Source organism: Hippichthys cyanospilos, chromosome 4 (assembly GCF_059441005.1).
Source record: "Hippichthys cyanospilos isolate Australia breed blue-spotted pipefish chromosome 4, RoL_Hcya_1.0, whole genome shotgun sequence".
Lineage (NCBI taxonomy): Eukaryota > Metazoa > Chordata > Actinopteri > Syngnathiformes > Syngnathidae > Hippichthys > Hippichthys cyanospilos.
Window position 1 is genome coordinate 27,406,726 of NC_142372.1, and position 25,726 is coordinate 27,432,451.

The window sequence follows — 25,726 nt, forward strand, 5'->3', positions numbered from 1 at the left end:
TTTGGACAGTATTAAAAAAGTAATAATTTGAAGATGTTTGAAAGTTATAGAAATATATAGCATGATTTTATTGGCCTGGCCAATTTAGGGAATAGATTTTTCTCCATGCTGCTTGCAAGCTTAAATAAGTTTGACACCCTTGTTAGTGGCTGATGAAATGGGGCAGCGTCTTGCCGTTGATGTTGAAGGTGACGAATACTAGCCGTCCAAGTGAATACAATTTAAAGGGCTTGTAATGTAATCCTCATTACATTTTATGCTTTCCACAGAACATGATATACATATAAGCACATGTCAGGTTCACCAAGCCAATTACTGTCAACCCGAGCGTTTGTCTAAAAGAAAGAGAGAAGGCAACGGTTATGCTCATGCATGAGGAGAACGAGACAGGACCACAAAGGCTGCAGTGCTGCCGCGCTCTGAGGTACTTCCTCGTTCCCCCTAGTTTTATTATTTAGAGGTCCCTAGGTTACATGTAGGTTCCGGCCCTAAAGGGTAGAGATGCATGGGGGAGCGATGTATGTGACCGGAACCCAAAATCTTGTAATACATCTTGTGACAGCTAAGCGCGCGCGTGTAGGTGTGTAGCTCAATGCAGTATGCAGCAACACGTTCCAGTAAGAAGGGTGCTCGGGTCCACCGCATTTCTCCACCCGACTTCTTCTTTCTTGGGGAGCCTTCCAGGTGACCCTGGTCCAGGATGTTGTTCAATTGTTGCTTGACAGGCCCTGTCTGAGAAAAACTTCAACAACCACCAACCAGCACACGGCCTCGAGCACTCTTGTCATGAGTGGAACATGTTGCTATCCTAATGATAAGGACAGGGTGTCAAATGTATAATCACATTGAATCAAAACATCAATAAATCACTTCATCAATCAACATAACATCTAATCAACATAACATCTAACACATGGGTGATTAGTACATGTGCTCTACTTCCCTGAGTATTACTGATTGCTACATTAAGGACCTAAATCGACATGGTCCTATTTGATTGACACATCTGATTAAAAACATTGATTAAGTACACAATATATGTAAAGGATTCCTAAATTTCTCCAACAGCACATTTGGCGCATTAATTTCTTATTAAACTGTACCTCTTACCGCCCCCTTCATAAGTTTTGCAGGCAGGCTAGCAAGGCCAAATGTGCATGTGTCCGTCCATCATCTTGAGCGCTCATCCTCAAGAGGCACGTGCCCAAAAAAAGGCATTTTACTGAATTACTACTACTTACTACTACTTAAATTGAAAAGCCTTTTACATTTAATGTCAGTACTTAGAGAGTAGTGATGGGTCCAGCAAAACCTATGCGCCGATGGGTGTGCCGAGCTCAGGGAACAACACCCGCGTCAGTGTGCGTATTGATTCAAAACAATCACGTGGCCAACACATAAACTCATTAAACTGCGTCAACACAGCAAAAAACGTGCCAAACTGTGTTTATAAGGAAGTGAGTCAATCAACATGACGCAACCGCTGAAACGAGACAAATCACACCTTGTAGCGCGTTATCATTCCCAACATTCCCATAATTCACACATTGCAGATATTTTTTCCACATTTTTCGAACCAATTCAACATTCATTCCCACTGGAGAACACTCCCATCGTTGTCAATTAGAATTTTATCTGTCATTCCCAATGGGAGACAGCCCCATTCTTTGTCAATTGGAATTTTATCTGTGTTTCACCAACAGGCTGGATGGTACGGAGGTTAATGTACCGGGCCAACGTGCGGAGTGTCCATGGTTCAACCCATAACAGCAATTGCGCACTCATCACTTCACAGATTAACAATTGTTTTTTTATGTTATTGTTCCAATTTCATATTATTCTACATATTCACGTGAGGATTCTACATATTCACGTGAGGACTTCACAAATTTTTCTTATTCCAAATATTCATCCCACAAATCCTCATTTTCTATTCCAAAAAGTCGCATTGAATTACATTGGGCGAATTGACATTTAACTATAATTATTTACCTAATAACAGTATATTAAATTTGACATAAGGTCATTCATTATATTTTATACTTAATAAGTATCTGACATAATTCCTAATGTATTAGGTCTTAAGACGCCCTTGGTATACATGAGGTCAGTTCAGTTTGCCAAGTGGGTTGCCTGCAGGGATTTTTAACCTCCAGCAGGTGTCAGTATTTGATGACACAATATCGACACAGTATCAACACGCTCCATAGCGCCTCATCAACGCCTTTTATTAAAAGGGCATCAATACAGTGTATCAACACTTCAAATCACTCTCTGTGGGAACCCAGTATTCAGAACAAAAGTACCGCCCGCAAGTGAATTATTTACAACTGATGTTGACTGTCCAGCTGTGTGCTCCCAAACACGCATTTTGGCCACTTGAGCATTTTTACAGTGTTGGGCAAGTTACTTCAACACTGTAATGCATTATTTATTACTAATGACTGTCATTTCAAATTAATTCGTTACATTACAATATTATTGTTTTTGAAAGGCAATGCACTACTGTTGCATTAATTTTATATTACTTTCACCACCATAACTGGGAATATATATTTGTAAGGCTACCTTAACATTAAAAACAGTGTCAATCATTTAATATGTACTGTATTGTAATGTCAACCTTTAAAGACAAGATAAAAATATTTTCTTTTTTTTTTTTTATTCTAATCCCTTTATTATACAGCTTCGAATTTCAATCGCGATCACGATATTGGCTGCCACTATTAATTAAAATGAAAATCGGCGATCTTAACATTTAAAAAGCCGCATACCAGTACAGTACAAGTCAAATCAAGCACTTTCAGTCATCCTACCACTAGGGGACAAACGCAAGGTTGAGACGTAATTCATTTTAAGAAATAGCAAGCGAGCAAATTCTGCAAGAAAGTCCGCAGTTTGGTTTAGGCTGAACGCGCCCGGCGAGTTCGACGCCGCTCCACAAGTCAAAATGACGTCTTTTCTGCAACCAAGCCACTTTGCGCGGTGTCCAGATTTTCCACAACGCACACCTTCTGGAATTTCTTTACAGCGTGGAAGTGCAGGGCAGAAAACATGTCGGAGGAACTTTAACTTGCAAAAACTCCTGGCGAGCAGTGCAGAAAACATGTCGGACGAACTTTTGCTTGCAAAAACTCCTGGCGAGCAGGGCAGAAAACATGTCGGACGAACTTTTGCTTGCAAAAACTCCTGGCGAGCACACAGAGGTAAGATTCTGATTAAGGAAAAAAAACGCTTAGAAGCTTAGAATAAAACAATGTCAGCTAACGACATGAGCATTATCTTTATAAGCGTAGCTAGCCAACGTTAGCCACGTTGCGAACATATTCAAGCTAGCTAACGATTAACCGAAGTTGTAACGGTGGTGGCGTTTAGTTAACTAACCTTATCATGCTTTTCTGAGATTCAACAGAGAAGTCTTTAAGGCAATCACCCCATGACGTTTTGGCTTCCCCCATGAACGCGAATAAAACCTTCAAGTAAGGCCATGGGTGAGAGTGAATGGCTGCGGGCTTTAGCCTCTTGAGCCTGTGCTTGTTCGGTTTATTTGTCCGTGTCCTATGTGACGCTAGCTTCTAGCAAAAGCTACTTACAGCTTTTTTCTCGGCGCTCCAGGTTATGTGGCGCTGACAGTTGTGGGACGTTCCTGCATTTGGGAAAAGATGCTGAAAGTCCTTTTATTGTGAATTATTAAAAATGAATAAAAATTAAAACTAGGCAGTTTTTTAAATGTAGCAAGTAAAAAGTATGATATTTGTGTTTTGAATGTAGAGAGTAAAAGTAAAAAGTTGTCATGAAAAAAGAAATTCTAAAAGTACAAAGTACTGAACAGGCAAAAATTACTTAAAGTACAGTAAATACTACTCTAATTACATGTCTGTAGCAAATACTCATTGGTCAAGAGGTCAGATGGTCCGGGGGGCAGCAATCCCCCGCCCCCAAGGCAGGCCCAAAAAGAATGCCTTTGTTTCTGTTGCCTTAAAAATTACACTGGCAAATCTACTGCGATGAAGCTTTAACTAAATACTAAAGAACTTAATAAAAGTGAATGAACATCCCAAAATACACTTCAAGTTGAAGTGGTAATCCCCTGAGCAAGAGTGCAATCCTCCGCATGTTTTCTTTTCGCTAATTTCACGTTACTATGCCACCGCTTTAAATGGTTTGTCAATTTACTGGTCCCATTTGGCGAAGTGGACAGGTCCTTAGGTGTCGCGCTCAAAATGCACCTAACAATAACTATATTCTTCTTGTCTGTCGCTCTGACAAATTGAAACTAATGGGCGTATGTCCATCCTGTGTACGGACTTATCTCCTGTGCTCTCGTGGTGTTTTTGGCAAATTTGGGGGAAAATAAAACACCACTTTCAGGCAAAAAAGTAATGTATTGCGTTACCCTCATTTTTGATGAGTACAAGTGTGTAATATACTACCGTGTTATAGCAAAGGGCAATGCATTACAGTAATTACATTACTTTTGTAATGCATTACACCCAGCACTGCATTTCTACAAAAAATGGTGTAGCTAATAAATGGAGGATTGCCGTTAACTGGCTGCAAAATCTCACCTCAGCTCTAGAACCAAAAGCAAACCAAAGGGGCATTGAATTTTTTAGAAATGCTTCAATGAAGGCAAATAACGCATTGGGGGTTTTCAGGGTGGGAAATCGACATTGGAACACTGTTAAACGCTCCAAAAAAGTGGACTTTATTTTACAGCCCCTTTAAGACTTCAATGATGGATATTACAGTTGAAAAAGTTGCAACATTTTGCAATGAAAAAAATATTTGTAATAGTTATCTGGATTTGTGAAGACGTTTTAGCAATTTTGTCACTGGCACGCCAGCCGGCCGGACAAACATGAATGGGCAACAACACAGACGTGCAATTTGAGCTTAGTAAGACGTTTTAGGAGTTGAAAAATATTTTGTGATTGCAACCAATCCAAACAAATCACTTATTTCTGATACATCAAAACAGGGGTGGAAGAGGGGTTTATTATGCAAAATGTTTTGAAGTTGATGGACAAGCAGGATATCTATGCGGTAAAACTGTGGGCAAGATGTGAAAGACTTAAACATGATCCAAAATTCAGGAGATGGAGGCCACTCTCTTTCAAAGTCAATGTGCGTTGAACTTCAGAATGTAAACTTTGCATGTGAACTGGTAATAAAAAATACGTTTTCATGAAACCACGGAAGTTTGAAAGTGACTTATTTTGATAATTTTTCCCATGATGCCAAGTCACCACCCAGGGAAAACAATTAGAAAATTGCGGAGTGAGCCCGACGAAATGGGAGATTTGCTCATTTGTCATGATCACCATCTGTGGCTGTTGGAACACTTCACTTTCTTCCAAATTTCTGATAAATGTCTGAACTTCCTTATATACTTGTAAGTATGTTGGTATAAACTTGACAAAATAATCATAATCATGTGGTGGGGAAAAAAACCATCAAAGCTTAAAAATTGCTCTCCTGGGTTTCCCCATAGGCTTTTAACAAAGGCCATGTAACACAGAGGTCAACATGCCCCTGTCCCAAACTCAAGGAAACGCCCTGCAGGAATCAAACTCAACATTTCCAAAAAACGATCAGGTTTCTCAATTTAAACATCTATTGTCTTTGTGCTGTATCCAGCTGAATTAAAGTTAAAAGATTTTTTTGCAAATCGCTTTTTTCTCGTTTGAGTATTTTACAATGCCCCAACTTCATTGGATTTGAAAAACACTCCATCCGAAAAAGAAAAACAATAAACATCAAATGCCCACCTCTGTTTTTTAACATCTAGCCTACAAGTCTGTTTGGGACGTCCTGGACAGCTTCAAAACGTGTTGCTGATCAAAGGGATGGAAAATGCGGATTCCCCCCCCACCCCAGGAGGTGCAAGTGAGTCCGTTTCGGTCACTTCAAACGATGAAGAGGTAAGGTGGCCCGCCCGGCAGTCTGGCCGGTGGATGACTAAAAGCCACTGACAAAAGGTGGCATCCTTGCGTGGGAAGCCGGGTCACCGGCGCCATCCGGCCAAGGAGGAGGAGGGCGTCCTGGCCTGGCCCCAAGCCGCCGCAGCAGCCGCCTCACCGCAGGCCCAAACGGTGCTCCGGCGTGGGGCCCGCGAACCCAGCTTGTCCAGTGCCACGGGAAGTTCTTCCAGGGACTCGGCCGAGTCAGAGTGGTACTCAGCGGGAGGGGCGGCAGCACGGACAGGCGGGAGGCGGGGCTCCAAGGAGGGTGCACCCGGCAGCCAGGTGACAACCTGGTGGGGAACCTCTACCCGATGGCCGGCGTCGGTGCCTATGGCCCCGAGTCGACGCATCTTCTTCCTCTTCATCTTCTGGGATTGCGACCACGCGCACACATTTACACACAGTCTCAAATCATTATGTGTGTTAGTTCTAGAACACTTGTTTTCTTTTCCATTTGCAAAGTTTTTCACAAGTTACTGTAACATCTTCAAAGGAGTCAAATGAATGAGAATAATCGTGAAACACTTAACACTGCCGTGTAAAATAGGAAGCCCGCACCTTTGTAAAGAGGGGCCCACATATTTGCTTCATCATCAGTGAATAAAATGAAGAACGATTGGACGTGCAAAGCCAAAGCTTCAAGTCCATCAACACACTGGCTAAATGATGACATCATATTAGCATGAGTGCACTCAGGTTGGTACATGGCACTTTATGTGTGTGTGTGTGTGCAAGTGCGTGTGCAGGCTCACCTGCGCGCAAGTGTGCTCTAACAAGTTGTGCTGTGTGGAATTGGTGGGAGGGCCTTCTAGCTCCACAACTGGACTAGCCATGTCTTGAGCACCGCCCCTGGCCACCGACCTTTCAACACACACATGCGCACATGCAGGCAGGTTGAGCGGCAAACCAGGGCTGACGGAGTTGCGAAGCCGGAGCAAGTCTTACGGGTCGGGTGGAGGCTGGGTGTACCCCGGCATAGCAGAGTGCGCCACTACCTGGTGAGGGCGGCATGGGGTGCACACTTGAGATGTGAGACGCGAGAGACTACGATGCGTGGCGACTCACCAGGTGGACGCCGGGCGGATGGACATTGCTCTTGAGGCGGGCTGGGCTGGCGCCTTGTCTCCCGTCCTGACGGTGGCGCTGGCGCACAATGTACTCGTACGTGCTCAACCTGTTCCACACTCACATACACATATTTAAGTACAAAACACTCAAGTGGAATCCCACACAATACTCTAGTAGGTTTTTTTTTTTGCATATGGGTAGAAGGTCATATTGGTCACAAAGCCATAGATGGCCTTTTTTACGATATATTTTGAAACACCATGAGTTTTCTGTCAATACAGGAAGGCCATACTAATCAATTAAAAAGATCAAGTATAAAATAGAAACTAAAAAAATTATATAAAAAAAAGACAAAATAAATTAATCAATTAAAGGCATCTTAATGGTTTTGCGGTTATTACATGCGCACAGGACGGGGCAACACTTACTCAGGTAGAAGTGAAAGAGCAGCAGGTGACAGAGCAGCACACAGGCCAGCAGCGCCAGCGCACCCGTCACGGCGGCCAGCGCCGGGACGGCGGCGGGCGCCGGCAGCAAAGGGACCCCTGGCCATGTCTGGTTGGGGGCTGAGCCCCAAGAGTGTCGCTTAGCGCGCGTGAGGACCGGCCGGCGGCGTGTGAGACTCACCCTGCAAATGCTTGTTGGGCTCTGAGAAGAAATCCGTCAGCACGGACGCTGAAAGCGCCAGCAGGACGCACACCCCCACAACGGCTGATGCCACGCTGTACAGGAACAACCTGACGTATGGAGACGGCTTAAAACGCACGTCACAAAAAATCCAGACTCACGATTTTCTCCCCCATACCTAAAATCAATTTGCAGATGACAAAAAAATTGTTCAAAACAAGTTTGAATTTTATTTTGTTTACATTTTCTTTTCTGGAGTTAAAGTGATAGAAACAAGCCACACAACAAAAGAGATGGCAATCTCTACCTGCCATTGTAAAGTGACAATGTAACTTTTCAGTAAGCTTTATCTAGCTCCAAACTGACACAATGCACTCTCAAATTATCTTAAAAGAAATTCAACATAAAATCATAAGACCCTTGTTTGAGGTTGATAAAATAAAGTGCAAATAAAACCTTCAGTTACCTGAACATGCTTTGCGAAATAAAGAAATGCTTGTATGATATGCAAAAAGGTATTGTCACTATTTTAATTCCCTGAATAATTTTAACTAAATATCTGCATCAAATAAAATTAAACATCTACAGTAAATAGTAGCCTTCCATTGAAACAACTGTGAAAATGTAACTTCTCAGTAAACTTTTCTGACAGTGACACAAACATAACATGAAATAAAGTGCATGTGACCGCTTATGATAAAACATTTACAAAAGTTTAACAACTTGCCATTCAGTATCCAGTTACCACGTACTTAAGGTCCAAAACTTTCAGCAGGTCAATAGACCCTGTCTTTTCCACGGTGTATATGGGCACCATATTTTTTTGCAATATTTATTGCGACTGCATCTGTGACAGCTTTCCACCTATGGACGACTCGAGCGAGCGAGAGCTCAATGTTGAGCAAACGCGATGTTGAGCGAGGGAGAGAGGAGTATCGCGAGCGAGAGCGAGATGTTGAGCGAGAGAGGGCTATCCCGAGCGAGCAAAAAGGAATTTTGAGCGAGCAATTTCTTTTTCTGTGTTCAAACTCCATCGGCGCGCGCTCAAACTCTTATCATTACGCGCTCAATAGTTTTTTTCTTGCTCTCAAAATCTGTTTTCGCTCGCTCAGTTTGATTTTCTCCGCTCAATTTTTTTTCCGCGCGTGCGTAATTGTGGCACAAATATAACGCCATATCCACCGGGCCCCCCTTTTTTTATCATATGGCATACAGTTTGTAAATGTCTCCAAGACGGTAGGTTGTCTTTTGGTGGGGTTAGCGTTACTTGGGCTGCCATGGTCTTGTTCATGTCGTAAAATGACACATCACTCCCACTCGGTAGCATGCCTCTGTATAAGGTGCTGCAGTAAATTGGTAGTCTGCTACCTTTGGTAGCAACAGCCTTTAAATAAACTTAGCAGCGAGGTGATGTTTGTTCTTTGTCTGACGCCACAAAGCCGAACCAGTTCTAAATAACTGAAGATACAGTTCCTTTCTTCGGAGTGAGATCTGCACCGCTCGTTGCTATTTTGCTTGGGGGGGGGGGCACTCCGCGCTCTCTGAACTACGGGAGCTCAGCAGGCGGCAGAACTGGTGGCGCAAAATAAAATCGATTTTCATAAAAATAAATCCTCAAAAGTAAACATCCGGATTAATCGATAAAATCGATTTATCGCCCAGCCCTACATCAGCCACATAAGGCGAATTTTGACGCACAGATGTGAACATTAGCTTAACATGAAGAGCAAGAGGACGAACGTCAGTTGGCAGCCAGTGCCTGTTGCAGTTAAAAGGAGCTTGTGAGCTTGTAATGGCCTTATTTTCAGTAAAAGCAGCGAGCAGGCTAAACTGCCGATTGAGCCCGCCCTTGTTCACGCGCAAGAACATTACTAAAACAGACAGTGCCATGTCAAAGTTACAATGTCTCCAGTAGATATTAAGAATCGAGAAAATTAAAAAGGTATTAGACTAGTTAATTAATTGCGGTCTTTTGGCATTCATAAACTTGGTGAAACATGGATTTCGAGCAACTTCAGGTATTTATGGCAAAATGAACTGCAGCTGCGTCACGAAGAAAAGAAAAAAAACCCACAATTGCTTCTTGGGCTTTCCACGTCCACTGACCTGTGGGACATCTGAAACATGCTTAACGCGCAACAAATATATAACTAAAGGAAATAAACACAAGAAAATATGAAGAGTTGAGGAAGATGAGTCATTCTGTTTTGCTATAGTTGACATTGTCCTCAAACTATTGATGTGTAACATATACACATATACAGTAACATATAAAATACCAGAATTTGAACCTAAAATTAACCCCTTGGTGTCCGGGGATTTTTCACTAGCCTGGCCTTATTATCACCCAACTTGGTCTGAATGGCAGTAAATGAGCCGACATGGGCTAAATTTCATACCTACTGGGTGTAGATCTGAACCTCCTGTTTGCAAGCATTTCGATGGGACGGCAGCGTGGCATCTTGAAAGCTGTCATGTTTTGATAATTCATGCAATATTGTATCCATCGCTTTTCCTTTGATATCACACATCAAAAACATAAAAAAAGCCTGAATTGGGTCAAATATTCCCCCAACGGTTAAGGGTGCATCCATTTAAGAGGTGCATACTGTATTTGGGGAATTAACGGTATTTAATCATGGTTAATCTTTCAGATCAGATTGAAAGAACAGTTTAGTTTTTATTTGCATCCCTTTATCCTCAAACCAACAGTGCAGAATCAGAAAAACATTAGCCATTGACCTTATTGGATGAGTGGATGGATGGAGGTTGGAAAGGATGAGCTGAGTAAGAAGTCAATCACTTGCAAAAAGCTCAGCCACAAACAAATTTTGCTTATGCATAACGATAACAAATGGCTGCAAATGGCACATTTTTCCCACAACGGAAACACATACACCAGGTGAAATTGCGCTGCAAATGGCACAACACATTTCTCAAAACGGAAACGTGTTGCAAATGGCACAACACTGTTCCCAAAACGGAAACACACACCCGGTGAAAAACAACAGCAGGTTGTGAATCTCATAACGGAAATGCACCAGGCCACTAGGTGATGCCATTGTGAGACCAGATCGGCGGTGGAAGTGCTTTCATTGACCAGCTCTTGGAGAGAGAAAAGGTACACTTTACTTTGAATCTGTTGTAGCATTTCAGTTTCATCGTTCACAGTATTACATAATAATGGCTAAGTTAACTTATATATTAGAGATATATATTTGGCAATGTACTGTACAGCAGCGGTCCCCACCTGCTGGCTGCTCTAAAAACCACATCATCCTTCTCAATATGTATGTAATATCAACAGCGGCCAGAAGTGGCGCCAAAAAAAAACAAAGATCAAGCACAAACGTATGAACTGTAAACTAAATCATCCCCAAAACATTTCGGGTGCAGCCCACGCGGCCCGGTACCAGTTGATTGGTGGTTGGGGACCACTGCTGTACAGTATTTGGGATTATATTGTATATGTGGTGTCTGAAAAAGTAAATTTGATCCTGTTTGCAGACGATCCTACAATCATGCACTCGGGTGAAAATCTTGAAAAACTTAGTTACAGAAACCACAAATAAATTATGCAAGCTACAAAATTGGTTTGCAAGATATAAATTGTCACTAATTCAATCAAAAACCAAGATTATGTTCTTTAGTAAGGAAAATATGAATGTATAAGCACACATTATTGACGTTGAAATTGAAAGAGTGCACGTACACACATTTCTGATGATTAAATTTCACAAAGGTTTTTTTGCCACACAGATAACAAAAGTCTGCTGAAAACATGGCAGCAGCTCCACAGAATGGATAATAAATCTGACAAGGATTAAATCTGCAAGGCCAAATCAGAAGGAGTGGATAGTGTATTTTGTTTTTACTTGATATTTAAGAGAGACTTAAAAATCTACAAGCTCATGTATGTAGGTACTAATGAACATGATATGGCCCACAATCCTTTCCCACGTGAGCTTCTTTTCACTACTGTCTTTTATATAACTACTAGTATATATATATATATTTTTATAACTTTAACAACTTCCAACTTTTAAACATTAAATGAACATGCAGATGTACAAAACATGTTGGCATAGTACAGTGTAATCCCAGAAATGTAACATACAATCCTAAGAAGTATACATAGAAGATGCAAAAAGCCTATTTAAAAATAATAATTATTTCACTATAATAATAAAATACATATTGAAAGCAGACAAAAGGGGGGGGTAGGAGTTAAAGGTTGAGGTTCTCTACTAACTTACACATTTTCACTGCATTTTTTTCTACCTACTTTTCAAGGATGAAAAATGACAAATCTTTATGAAAAACAATTACGTCTCGACATTTTGGGAAAAGTGTTGTGTCATTTGCTGGGCGTTTGCCCCAGTCGGCCACCGTACACAATAGCTTCCGAAACAGTTAGAAGCCAAATAAAATATGATCATTCCCGTAAATGAGAACCCCGGATTCTAAAAATATCCGATTGTGACGACCCAATTATCCACACACAATGCAGTTTCACAGAATGGCAGACAGGTAGAGTGCAAAGGTAAAGGAAGAGCAAGAGGCGAACTGACTTGTAGTTCCTGCTCCCTACGCAGTTGTTGAGCCAGCGACAGTGATGATCAAAGTTGGCTACGCATTTATTACATGCGCTGCAGTGCTTGGACTTGGGTCCGCTGAAAAAGACGCAGACAGAAAAGCGCTCAGCACGCACCAGGCCGGGCTACGTTCGGCGCAACAGCCGGGCATCCAAAGCTCATCCAAATTCTGACCGAAAGGATCCAAATGGAAAGGCATTCTAAATCAGAGGTCCCCAACCACCAGTCCCGGTACCGGTCCATGGATCACCTGGTACCAGGCTGAATGGCCCGCACCCAAAATAATGTTTTGGAACTGCTTTAGTTTATCTTTTAACGGTTCGTTGCTTTGTGCTTTGTTTGGCTTGCTCTTTGTTTTTTGGTGCTGCCTCTGGCCGCTGCTATTACATTTTTGTGCCACAATTGCGAGCGTGCAAAAAAACCTTTTTTTGAGTGCAGAAAATAAAACTGAGCGAGCGAAAACAGATTTTGAGCGCAGGAAAAAAACTATTGAAAAGAAGTTGCTCGCTCAAAATTAATTTTTGCTCGCTCGCGATATCCCTCTCTCGCTCAACATCTCGCTCTCGCTCACGATACTCCTCCCTCCCTCAACATCGCGCTCGCTCAGCATCGAGCTCTCGCTCGCTCGAGTTGTCCTCTACGTGCGCTCAGTTCTGCTCACACGTTACGTTTCTGGCACAAAGATAGCCAATCAGAGCTTGGCTATCAACAGTCAAAAGACTGGGACATTTTTAAGGAAGCAGCCACCTACAGCATCACAGATATTGAAGAGTACACAGACACAGTGACCTCCTACATCACCAAATGCATGGACGACGTGACCCACATCAAGAGGATCACCACACGGGCCAACCAGAATCCATGGCTAACAGGAGATGTCTACAGGCTGTTGAGGGCCAGAGACAAGGCCTTCAAAGCTGGGGAGAAATCAGCTCTGAGAACAGCGAGAGCCAACCTGTCCCGTGGCATCAGGAGAGTCAAACCAGAATAAACAAACAAGATAACTTCTCACTTCAAGGACAGAAAGAATGCCACCAGCCTATGGCAGGGCATTCAGGCTATCACAGACTCCAAACCTGCACCTGTGATAGCGACATCACTCTGCTAAACAACCTAAACAGTTTCTTTGCACGCTTTGAGGACCAGAACACCACCCGCCCAAAGAAAACACCACCACCTTCGCACGACCAGCCTCTGTGCCTGTCTGCTGTCAGCGTGAGGAGGACACGCTCCGCCATCAACACCAGGAAAGCAGCAGGTCCAGACAACATCCCTGGCAGGGTGCTGAAAGACTGTGCAGAGGAGCTGAAAGATGTTTTTACAGACATCTTTAACACCTCCCTGAGGCAAGCCATTGTGCCATCAGGCTTCAAAGCTGCCACCATCACACCTGTGCCAAAGAAATCCTCCCTATCTTGCTTCAACAACTATCGTCCGGTGGCACTGACACACATCATCGTGAAGTGCTTTGAACAACTAGTCCTGTCACACATAAAATCCATCCTGCCCCCCAGCCTGGACCCGTATCAGTTCGCCTACAAGGCAAAGCGATCCACAGACGACGCAATCTGCTCTGCCCTCCATCCGGTACTCACCCACCTGGACAAGAAAGAGTCATATGTGCTGTTCATAGCTCAGCTCAGCATTCAACACCATAATACCACAAAAACTCACCTGCAAACTGGACAAACTGGGCCTCCGCACCTCACTCTGCAACTGGCTGCTGGATTTCCTCAGCCAGAGGCCTCAGGTGGTGCGTGTTGGCAACAACATCTCAGGCAGGATCACCCTGAGCACGGGGGCCCCACAAGGCTGTGTGCTCAGCCCCTTCCTCTTCACCCTATTGACAAACGATTGCACAGCAACCCACAGCTCCAACCACCTCGTGAAATTTGTTGATGACACAACGCTGGTGGGCCTCATCTCCAACGGCAACGAGACCCACTACAGGAAAGAAGTTGAGCTTCTGACCAGATGGTGCAAAGACAACAACCTCCTGCTAAACATCAGCAAGACCAAAGAGATGGTCGTCAGCTTCCAGAGAGGCCATACCCAACTGACTGACCCCCCCCCACTGACCATCGATGGTGCTGCAGTGGAGAGGGTGAGCAGCACCAAGTTCCTGGGGGTGCACATCAGCGATGACCTCTCCTGGACCACCAACACTGCATCTCTGGCCATGAAAGCACAGTGGCATCTCTACTTCCTGCGCAAACTGAAGCGGGCAAGTGCCGCGCTACCCATCATGACCACATTCTACAGAGGAACCATCGAAAGCATCCTCACCAGCTGCATCACCGTGTGGGGCGGGAGCTGCACTGACTACAACAGGAAGGCGCTACAACGCATAGTGAGGACAGCTGAGAGGATTATTGGTGCTCCACTCCCCTCCCTGCAAGACCTGTACACCACCCACCTCAGCTGCAAAGCCATCACGATTGTCACCGATACAAGCCACCCTGTACACAGTCTGTTCAGCCTCCTGCCCTCCGGAAAGAGGTACAGGAGCCTCCGCTCCCGCACCACCCGACTCAGGAACAGCTTCATCCACCAGGCCGTGAGATTGCTGAACTCTCCCCCCTTCCCACCCGTGAAACTGCTGAACTCTCTCTCTCTCCCCTCTGCTCTCCCACACTCAGCCCCAGCCAGAAGAAGTAGTTTAGGTCATTGGACCCCCCCCCCCCCATACACACACACACACACACCTAAACTCAAACTTTGCTCATGCACTTGCAAAATTTGCACAGACTTGCTGCTGCCATATTTATTTATAATTATACAGTGGTACTTCGGTACTCGACCGCCTCTATACTCGACCAAATCGGTGCTCGACCAAAAAATTCAAGTAGGTAATGCATCGGACCTCGAACAGATTTTCGGTTCTCGACTAGCCGAGCCGAGCCGACCCGAACGCGCTCCTCGGCCCTTCTCGGCCAGCGGGTAAGCGCCAGTTCAACTCAGACCGCCAGCGGAGTAAGACGTTTGTTCGAGTATTTCTTCCCGGATTTAAACTTTTTCGTGTTGCTCTAGCCCTTAATAATGGGTCCAAAGAAAGACAGTGATAAGGGGAAGGCAAAGAGGAAAACAATGAGGACCACTATTGAACCGAAGAAGGAAATTATAGCAAAATATGAACGCGGTGTACGAGTGTCCGACCTCGCGTCGCAGTTAGCTAGCGTCATCATGGAAGGAGTAACTCCCTCGTCGGCCCAGGACGAAAGTTCGGTTCGTGTGGCGTTGAGCGTTATGTCCTCGGACGTTCCCGTCTGGTTCGAGATCACAGGCGGTAACTATGACAGCCGCTTCGACGTCTGGTTCGAGATCACAGGCGGAAACTATGACAGCCGCTTCGACGTCTGGTTCGAGATCACAGGCGGAAACTACGACAGCCGCTTCGACGTGGGTAAGGCCAGCGGAACCCTAATTGTGGCCAGGCCGCTGGACGCCGAGCTGTCTTGTGTACATGTAAAACGCAGAGGATAGTGAGAAACGCTATTTCGATTCCTTTGTATGTTAAGCACATGTGAAGAAATTGACAATAAATTTGACTTTGACACATACTTTCCATTATTTCTTATGGGAAAATTGGTTTCGGTGTTCGAACAAATCGGTGCTCGACCACCACCTCAGAACGGATTATGGTCGAGTACCGAGGTACCACTGTACTTCTATTGCACTAGCGATTACACTTAGAACTATAACAACTACCTCAAATGCACACAACTGGGACAACCACAGTCAGTTGTCTTGCTTTGTCTCGTACCGTTGGATTGTCTTGTCATATGCTGCTTCTTATGTCTTGTCTTGGGGTACTCTTGCCATACCTGGTTTTTCGTATTTAGTTTTTAGTTTTAGTTATTAGTTTAGCAACACTAGGCAAAGTAGCTCTAACATACTGCACATTACATTACTATAGATAAGAATCGAGTTTTTACAATTGTCTCGTCTTGCGCACCTGCACTTTGTTTTTGTAAATGTAAAATGCAGAGGATAGTGAGAAACGCAATTTCGATTCCTTTGTATGTTAAGCACGTGAAGAAATTGACAATAAACTTGACTTTGACTTGTAAAAGCACATTGATTGACAGCTTGGTATCCAATGAAATTGCTTGTTGTGTTCACCTGGAACGATTATTATTATTGCTGTAACATATCATTTGACAGAACTACCTTGTTAGTTTGTGTAGTTTAATGATATGAGCCCACCTCCTCCCGCCCAAGTTGATGTGACGCACTCTCGTTTGCTTGTTCCAGGTGAACACAACAAGCAATCTCATTAGATACCAAGCTGTCAATCAATGTGCTTTTACAAGCTCTGATTGGCTATTTTTGTGGCACAAACGTAACGTGTGAGCAGAATTGAGCGCACGCAGAAGACGACTCGAGCGAGGGAGAGCTTGATGTTGAGCGAACACGATGTTGAGCGAGGGAGGGAGGAGTATCGCGAGAGAAGGCTATAACGAGCGAGCAAAAAGGAATTTTGAGCGAGCAACTTTTTTTTTTTTCCATCCTCAAAATCCATCGGGGCCTGCTCAGATGCTTATCATTGCTTGCGCAATAGTTTTTTTTCTGTGCTCAAAATCTGTTTTTGCTCGCTCAGTTTTATTTTAAGCGCTCATTTTTTTTTTGCCCGCTCGCGATTGTGGCACAAATATAATCTATACATTTTAAAGCGAGGAAAGACAGTGTGACGGTGACACACATGTACTACCTCTCTGTGAAGTCTGGCCTCAGTGTCTGTCAACAGTACTTTGTAAAAATGTTGTCATTTATAGTATGTCCAAAATTAGTTGATTTCCCTCCTATCCCCAATAAAAATATCAAGTGTTGACGGGTTCTTGGTAATAAAAAGGTTGGGGACCCCTGTACTAAATCATCAAAATGGAATAGTGACAAACAAAAGAACCGAAATCTGTCTGAATCTCAAGCTCGCTGACAAAAGTCGAAAGCCATCGGAATTGGACTGAACGTCAAGCTGAAGAATCAAATGGTCAATCTGAATAGCATCTCTGTTGACAATCGGGACATCACATTCCGAACTGGAGCCAGATACATTTTGTCATCACTTTGGGCATGTAGGCCTGCGCGCTGCTTCGGGGAGCGAGACAAATTCCATTATGCTTTCGTTTCTGGGAAGGAGATCATCAAACAGACGCTCGGCGTCAAAGCGCAAAAGAAGGCTTCAGAGAAAGACTGCCACTTTACAAGTTCATTAACATCTGCAGTTTTCTTTTGCTTGTTTTCAGCCCATTCATTTGTCTTGAGATGTTCTAAATGTCAATTGTAGCTCAGCGAAGCATTAGAACATAGGTGTCAAAGTCCAGTCTTAGATGGCCACTATTAAAGTATCCCTCCAATCACACCTGATTCAAATGATTAGGATGACTTTTAAGCTCCTACAGAGAACCTGTAAAACACAAAGGATATCGGCCCTCGTGGATTGACGTTCCATAGTTGTGCACTAAAAGCATGGTGTTTTCAGTCACTAGGCAGTTCTAGTGCAGTTGTGCATAGAACTTGGTTGACTCCAAAGTCAGTCACCCACCGGTCAATAGAGCCACAAGTATTTACCAATAATAAGATTAAACCAATCGAAGTGCAGAAATAATGTGATGCTGTTTAAAATGTTGGTGCACTCACACATCCACCTGGCAGAGGTAGCAGTGGCAGTTCTCAATTGCGTGGGCGTGTTTGGAGCGGTCCAAAACTGGAGGTGGGCCCCGGAGGCCCCTGATTCGGACGTTGCGGTCGGCCGGGTCCACGCTGACTGCCATCACGTGGGTGCACAGGTGGCAGGCCAGCGTCACGCCGGTGCACTGAGCGCATCGGGAAGCTTCACGCGTTACTGGCGGACGCGGGCGCTTAAAGCTGAGCTGACAGCAAGGATACAATGTAGCCGGCCGGCATCCAGTGCACCGGCAGCAGTGGCACCAGAACGCCCAGGCCCACGGCAGCGAAGTAAGCGTACAGGAGCCAGGCCAACATCTGGAAGGGATGAGGAGGCCAGCTCCAGCCGTTGATGCGCGAGCACGACGGGCCTCGCCGCCCGGCACCATCCTCCTCCTCGCCTCCTGCCGGAGCCGTGCGGTTCAGGATCTTGGTGCACGTGTCCATCCCATGCTCCCTCACCCCGTCCTAGCCATTAAACAAACTCACTCTGAACCATCAAGTCAGACATAAAGTCGCTGCCGTCTTGGTGCCGTTTTCGCACACACAAACACAAAAAAAAACATGAGCACCTCAATTAGTCTTAAAATATCTTGGGATTTTGGCCTGCCTAAAGAAAGTAGATCGCTATTTTTTGCAACTGTAACTTTTATTTTTCAACTGTAAGACTCCATTTCTCCAAAACGCTTCGTCCCCAGCAAGGCGTTCAACATATGAATACCATTCAACATGATGGTGTGACGTTCAACAAATGAATACCATTCAACATGATGGTGTATGTTTTGGAAGCATGGCGCTGCCAACTTTTCAGACTGCTAAAGAAAATGTGAATGCGCTTGCAATACATTGGAAAAGTGTATAAAATGTTCCTTTTTGGATAAACGCTTTAAAGTTAATATTGTTTATTAATCAATTAGTGGCCATATTATGATGTCTATTCAGAATTTTCTTTCAGATAATGCCACAGGGTATGCGCAAGTCGATGCTTATAACATTTATATACGAAAAATGTAGCAGTTTTCCCATGTCCACATATTTACAGGTACATTCAAACTGTTTTTTTTTTTTTGGGGGGGGGGGGGGTCAAAGCAAGGCGACACAGACACTTTTGTTTAAGAGCGCAAAGAAAATCGCCACAGTCGCCAAGTGGCATTTGGCTCACCTTTGAAGATGCCTTAGCGGGACTCGGTTAGGGGACAGCATTGTCCCAGCCCAGCCCAGCCCAGCCTAGCCGAGGCTCGTCTGCCGGCCCAGCGATACGGATTTGCTTTAGCCTCTCCTCTTCAGTCGGTGGATGGGAAAGCTCGCCGACGTCCAGACAGGACGGCCGGAACGAAGAAAGGCGAGCGTCCGCCAACTACGAGCGAGCCTCGCCGACTAGGTCAGGCTAGTGCGTCCACCATCTTGAAGCGGAACTGCTCCAGCTATAGCGGAAAAGGGCGGAAGCGGCTCGCTTCCGGCTCTGGTCGTTTCCGTGGCAACGCACCGAGAGTCGTCGTCGTACGATGAACAATTACCACTAGCAAGCGGGGAGGGCGCCGTCGCCCAAGCACGGGCCAATCGAAGAATGAGCCAGTTGGCAATTCTCTGAATTTGACGTGCTTTTACTTCAACTCGTACAAAAATGCACTATAAAGTCATTTAATGAATAGCGGTGTCTGAAATAGAAGAAAAACATTACGTACACCTCAACCAATAAACGCCAAATCAATAATATTGCCATGAAAAGATCAAGGGGTACAAAAAACATTGATATATCCTACATGACGAACTCTTGCTGTTTGCACGCGCAAACAGTTCCATATTTATCAATTTCCTACCACTGCGAGAATGGGACTGGACGTAATTTGTGATGGAATGTTGACTTGGCCAAAGTGTTGACTAAACGTCTGGCCTTCTCCTTTCCGCCGTACTAGCCAGGATAAGATGCAAACATTATAAGCCAGTGGTGTCAAACACATTTTTAGTTTGGGCCGCATTATAGTGATAGTTTCTGTCAGAGGGCCGGAATGACTGTGAATTCAAATACATTTTAGGTGTGTTGATCACACATTTACCAAGATTTGATATCAGAAGCCGGCAAAAACTGTTCAAAAAAGATTTGGAGAGTAAGAAAATGTTTTTCTTCCCACAAGTTTTTAAAAGTTAAAGACAACTTGCAATTTTGGTATTTTAGTTAGAAACCTGAAGTCAAATCAGCATTTCAAGGGCCACAAAAAGTGAGGTGGTGGGCCGGATCTGGCCCCCGGGCCTTGACTTTGACACCAGTGTTATAAGCCAAACGACGGCGGCAAAATAAATTAATAGAAATCATTGAAAAAAATTACAACAAATATTTCATCAGCTAAATCATGGAAGCGTGGATTACAGGGGCGCGCGTGACAATTTGAGGGCTCCAGTGCAAGAAATTCGAGACCGGAGGGAGGGGCAAGAGCGGGCTGCCTCTTTTATGGAGGGGGCCGAACTCATAAATTCAAATGACGTTTGCAGTGGACCCCAGCGGCTGACCGGCGTTCCGCAGAGCTTTCAAATATGTCCGCTTGTTTCGTCGGGAGGAGGAGGGGGGGTCCGAGCTCCGGCACGCTCAGACCCCCCCCCCCCCCCCCCTTCTAATAGAAACAAGCTTCGAACGACTTCACCTACACGACAGCACATGAGGGACATGAGCGATAAAATCTTAAGCTCATACACACGTGCCCAGGGGTGTTCTATCGTAGTGAGGACATCAGTAAGAGCCGGAAATTGTTCCTCACTCTGGGTGTGGCACCCAAAAAATGAATTTACAAGAGAACCAGATTGTTATTTACTGCGATTGAGAATGGGTTGAGATTTTTAAATCATTATCACTCCTAACCGCGTGTGCTAGAGAGGCAAATCCAGCATATAGCCAAAACCAAGAATCTACAAGTACACACACACACACACACACACACACACGCACACACACACACACACAGGCGCAGTACATATGCACATACACACAAACACACTTGCACACACGACAAGATGGAAATGAACATTTTTACTTGTCAGGATGTGACATCTGCACATGCTCCCAGGACCCCCTCCCCCTCTACACACACACACCTACACACACACATACACACACACACACACGCACACACACACACACACAGACACACACACACAAACATGTGTGCGTGTGACCTTGGTTTGTGGTGAATTTCTTTAACAAAAGAGCTTGCAGTGGTTCTGGCCCAGCCGCGTTTCTGGAGCGGCAGCCAACGCAGGTTGGCGATAGAAATGAAGACTTCTCCAACTTAGGAGTCTTGATTGGAAAAAGATTTGATTCCCGTATCATATTGCTCACGTCAGAGCAAGCTGCTTCCCTAGAGAAAAGCGAATGACCTTTTGCTCTACTCTTAAATAGTCTATCGAAGTCGTCTTCTCCTTTCACACTCAAATGACATTTCCTGGTTCACCTCTGACAATGTGCTTGACCGTTAGGGCTCCATCAACCCCAGCCCCACAGGGCTGCTTCCTGTGGCAGGGAATGTGCCTGGATTCCTCTAAAAGAGTTATGTCTACCAGCACTATCACAAAGAGATTTCAGTGCAATACTAAAGAAATGAATCAAAATAACTGAAGGCTTAAACATCACAACTTAAGACACTTCTGGTATTTGCTACAGAGTGGGGCTCAAATTCCAGGTTTTACCGTCTTTGTGGGGACCTCTTGCAGGAGCATTTTGGTGGAGCCCACACGTTGCGACCTCTTTTTAAGGAACAACAAAGGGATTTTGCTCAAAGTTAGGCAATCCGTCGTCATGGTTGGGGTTAGGGCTTAGCAACGGCATTATGTCAAGGGGACTTCCCCATTGCGGTGGGAAAACCCCCAAGGTGTGCGGGTGTAACAAGTTCCGTTAGTGCTCAAGGATTTGTATGGTCCCGCTGTCACGTGGCTGCCCATACTCCCATCATCTCCTATATTGTTGGCTTTTGCTCTCTCCGCTCATGACGTGGGCCGGCACTCAAGTGCACTGTCATACGCTCTCGTGTACTCATTTGTGCCCAGAGTCTGTCACGCTCCGGCGCCTCCTGGTGTCTCAGTCGCACTGCCAATCGACTCTTTGTGTGGTTTCCTCGACACGTTGCCCAATGGCCTTTGGAAGCAAAGCCGGCTCTCACATTAGCGCCTGGGCGCAAGAGACAGCTTGCAAAGTATCAAGAAAGGATTAACGTAAACACACGCTTTCTGTCAAAACCAAAGGGAGACACATACACACAATTTCTCCGAAAACAATCTCAGGAGGAACACGCGCACGCACACACACACACACACACACACACACACACACACACACACACACACGCATGCACGCACGCCGTTACTGTGCGGTCTCCAACAACCTGTGAAGAAATGTCAGAGCAGCCAGAGGAGAGACATCTGTAGACACTTAACTGTGTGTGTGCGTGTGTGTGTGCGGGTGCGTGCGTGCGTGTGTGTGTGTGTGTGTGCATAGGGGCACTTTTGGGGGAGAAGTCGTGAGGATTTTGAGGTGACTAGAAAGTTGTCGAAAAAAACTATGACACTTTCAATTTGCAGCAGCAGCAAAGTGGAGGGTACCAAAAGCCCTTGCACTGCCCCCAACAGGCTTTTCAGCCATGCACGTGTGTGTGTTTGTGTGTGTGTGTGTGTATTGGGGTTATCCAGGGGTGTTGCTATGACCGGAAGTACAAAACAGGAAATAACATCAAATAGGGTTGTGTGTTGGGATAGCATGCATTGAGTCTTGTGAAGGTGTTTGTGTGCTCACTTGTTGTATTATTATGTTGTATTATTAATATTTCTATACTTCCTTTCCTTCTAAAGCCACAAAAAGCTCAAGCGCACACGCACGCAAGTGCTCGCTCGTGCACACACCCACAATCACTCACTGCCGGGAAAGCCATACGCACGCACGCACACACACGCACTTATTACCACTTTGATCTTGTTGCTTCCATTGTTTTCACGCGTCCACCCCTTATGACATGTTCAGACTTTTTTGTCTATTTTTACACACAGCAGTGATTTTTTTTTTTTTTTTAAGAAATGTATTCCCTAAACTGAAAATTTACGGGTGCTAGTATAAAATTTACGAGTGCACAGGAATCAACTTGTGTTCATTATACCGCTGATCCATGGGATGGCGAAAGAAAAAGAAAGTTTGTCCAAAAAAAAAAGTTAAATTTTAAAAGAAAGCACATTTTCTAGTTTCTAGTTACAAGATATGACAGCAGCATTTGGGGACCAAGTGGGCAACGAAGGTAACCTTTGACCTTCAATGGGGTTTCCGATGGGCGGCTAGGGTCTGTGCCAAACAGCCGCAGAGTCTCGCTCGCTCAGCCGTCGGTCTCTTCATGGGCGAACAGTGACTTCAGGCACCGAACATGGTTCTCGACCTCCGTGCCTATAAATCCAAAGCTACGGTCACACTGCTCATGCTCAATTCCCACATTGTGTTCATGAGGCGGTTCGCATTTCCAAATGAAGTGCCCGTCACGCACAATGAGGACATGATGGCAACACCTGCAGCGTTTACAGATGTAGTGCAACAAATGGCCCGACGGAGAAGCTGGGCCAGAATGCAGGAGCCAGAACATTGGCAATTTCTTATGTTCCAGAAAGAAATTCAGGAGATTTTTGGCCATGGCCTTTTTTTGCAGTGCCAGCTCGGAGAGAGAGGGGAACAGAGAGAGAAAATCCACCCGGCTCCCCCTCTTTTATTGCTGTTTAGGTTTGTTCCAGCTGCTGCCGCCTAACCTCGAACTTGAACCAAGCAGAATTGAGACGTTCAGAGGTCGTTGGGTCACGTGCGGGTTGAATGAACACTACTTGGCAGCTTACTTTCAAGTCGCATGATAAGACGGATTACGGACGCCTTTCAGGACCACGCAACCAGTCGTATTTTAAAGAATGGTAATTGTAGTGTGAACGAACTGCGGCTTAAATGCAGCCTGGGAAACCCGTGGCATTTACCAGCAAAGGCCAAGGAGGCATGGGTAGTGGTGTCAGGTTCAGGCAACCTTGAAAATTGCATGACCAACAAACAAGAAGGAAGACAACAAACTTTTACTCTCGAGGAAAGTGGACAAAGGATGGGCACCTTTGCAGACCTTCTACCGTTCTGGGTACATTTTTTGTCCACCCATCTTTTATTTGTCAGGGTTGGCCCTGGTTACAAAGACACATGTGAGGGTAGGGGAGACATTATGGCAGCAATATAACAATCACTTTCTGCCATACACTATCCGTTCATGCAATCACTGCTATCTTTGTTCCGAGGAACATGGCGACAGAGCCCGCAGTGTTCGATCCTATGATGAGGTCATTGTGCCTGTGGTTTGGTCATCGTCCCTGTAATTTGGTCATTAGGTCATCATGCCTGTGATTAGGTCCTTAGGTCATCATGCCTGTGATTCACTGTAACTGTGGAACAGAACATATCCATGTCTACCAATATATATGTTGCAGAAACAAATACTGAATAACCTATATACAATTACAGTTTTTGAAAAATATGGTACGTGCGTAGTATAGTGAATTTTGAGAACCGTTCAAGACTGCCTGGCTCACAAAACTTCTTTAATGTTTGGATGCTATTATGTCCCAACGACAAAAAATAAAAGGTGGGCTTAGTAGGGCTTTGTTTTGTCATCTCATGATTTCTTCCTCATAGTTGACTTCCATGCATATGGCCAGCACTTCAATCAAGTTTGTCCTCTATTCACGGAGTCACGGCTGTAAAGATGTGCGTTTTGTCAACCCGAGTGTAGGACTTGCCAAAATAGATGGTCTGGCTGCCACCGATTCTTCCACATGCACATAAGCCGTCATCTCCCAAAGGGACATTTCATATGGAGCCACTGACAAAGATATAGATGTGTGAGACAAAGGAGCTGGTGGCATAGAATCTGTAGACGTTAGCTGCTTACTTGCCAGGACTTTCAAATGTAGGGAGAGAAGGATTTTGCCGTGTTTGGAATCTCTCACTTGACTCTGCTGTTGTGTGTGTGCGTTCTTGATAATCCTCGCCCGGCTCACAGACAAAAGCTGGGTTTGTTTTTGGCAGTGCACCACTCACACGGACAGGACATGAGGTAGGGTGGGGGGCTACGTGTGTATGTGTGCGGGCGGGCTAGAATTTCCCAAGAACAGCGTGTTCCCAAAGTGCGTGCTGGATTTTGTGCAGGAGAGAAACGGCGGGACAAAGGCCCACAAATAGCACTTTTTATTGCCGTCAGCCATACACCCAAATACAAGTGTGCCTGTCGCTCCCGCCACACAATACGTCCAGGGCGAAAAAGAAGCGCTGCTAATCCCTTTATTACCCAGTAACATCAGATATGTAATATGTACGGTATGTGGAAGCACACACCTACCCAAACACCTTGAAATCAACTACGCACCAATGAGCTTTTGAACTCAGCACACGTCTCAATAGTTTTGGTGCAAACTAGAAACAAGGCCCACCCTTAATTTGAATCAACCACAAATCTTTATTTACAGTGGATGTAGCTATAGTTTCAATGTTTTTCATATTTGAAGACATTTAAGATTAGTAATCCACCTGCTGCTGATGATTGCGTTAACCAATGGAACGGTCATGTGACTTTAAGGTCATCGTAGCTGTCACAATTCTAATCGGCAATCATCCGCCAAACTTCAAAAGGAAAAGGGAAATCTTTGGGAATCCAAATTGGGCAAGTTTATCTTTCCACACAAATGACCTTTTGGCCTATATCTGACCTGCAGGTCCACAATGAACCTCAATGACAAATATATCACAAAATGTCGGAG

At 44.8% G+C, this 25,726-nt stretch overlaps 1 protein-coding gene and 3 long non-coding RNA genes across 5 annotated transcripts; 1 reads left to right on the forward strand and 3 right to left on the reverse strand.

Moving 5' to 3' along the window:
- Positions 1-360: 360 nt before the first annotated feature.
- Positions 361-3,547, reverse strand: LOC148425241 (uncharacterized). The gene is made up of 2 exons (XR_015865306.1): positions 3,385-3,547; positions 361-3,189 (listed from the first exon to the last, which is right to left on the reverse strand). It is a non-coding gene; the product is annotated as an uncharacterized LOC148425241 (long non-coding RNA).
- On the forward strand, positions 2,871-6,617 carry LOC148425242 (uncharacterized). The gene is made up of 2 exons (XR_015865305.1): positions 2,871-3,206; positions 5,792-6,617. It is a non-coding gene; the product is annotated as an uncharacterized LOC148425242 (long non-coding RNA).
- Positions 4,685-19,362, reverse strand: zdhhc1 (zDHHC palmitoyltransferase 1). Of its 2 annotated transcripts, XM_088412488.1 has the most exons (10): positions 19,086-19,361; positions 18,146-18,391; positions 17,897-18,072; positions 12,233-12,334; positions 7,662-7,771; positions 7,463-7,600; positions 7,032-7,150; positions 6,912-6,961; positions 6,719-6,827; positions 4,685-6,334 (listed from the first exon to the last, which is right to left on the reverse strand). In XM_088412488.1, exons 2-10 carry the CDS (start codon positions 18,368-18,370, stop codon positions 6,008-6,010), a joined length of 1,356 nt encoding a protein of 451 aa, XP_088268614.1. In that variant the 5' UTR covers positions 18,371-18,391; positions 19,086-19,361; the 3' UTR covers positions 4,685-6,007. The 2 variants fall into 2 exon arrangements, with proteins under 2 accessions (XP_088268614.1, XP_088268615.1); XM_088412489.1 differs by lacking the exon at positions 12,233-12,334 and having other exon boundaries at positions 19,086-19,362.
- A 4,860-nt stretch (positions 19,363-24,222) lies between these two features.
- LOC148425244 (uncharacterized) lies at positions 24,223-25,395 on the reverse strand. The gene is made up of 3 exons (XR_015865269.1): positions 24,862-25,395; positions 24,710-24,792; positions 24,223-24,355 (listed from the first exon to the last, which is right to left on the reverse strand). It is a non-coding gene; the product is annotated as an uncharacterized LOC148425244 (long non-coding RNA).
- Positions 25,396-25,726: the final 331 nt, after the last annotated feature.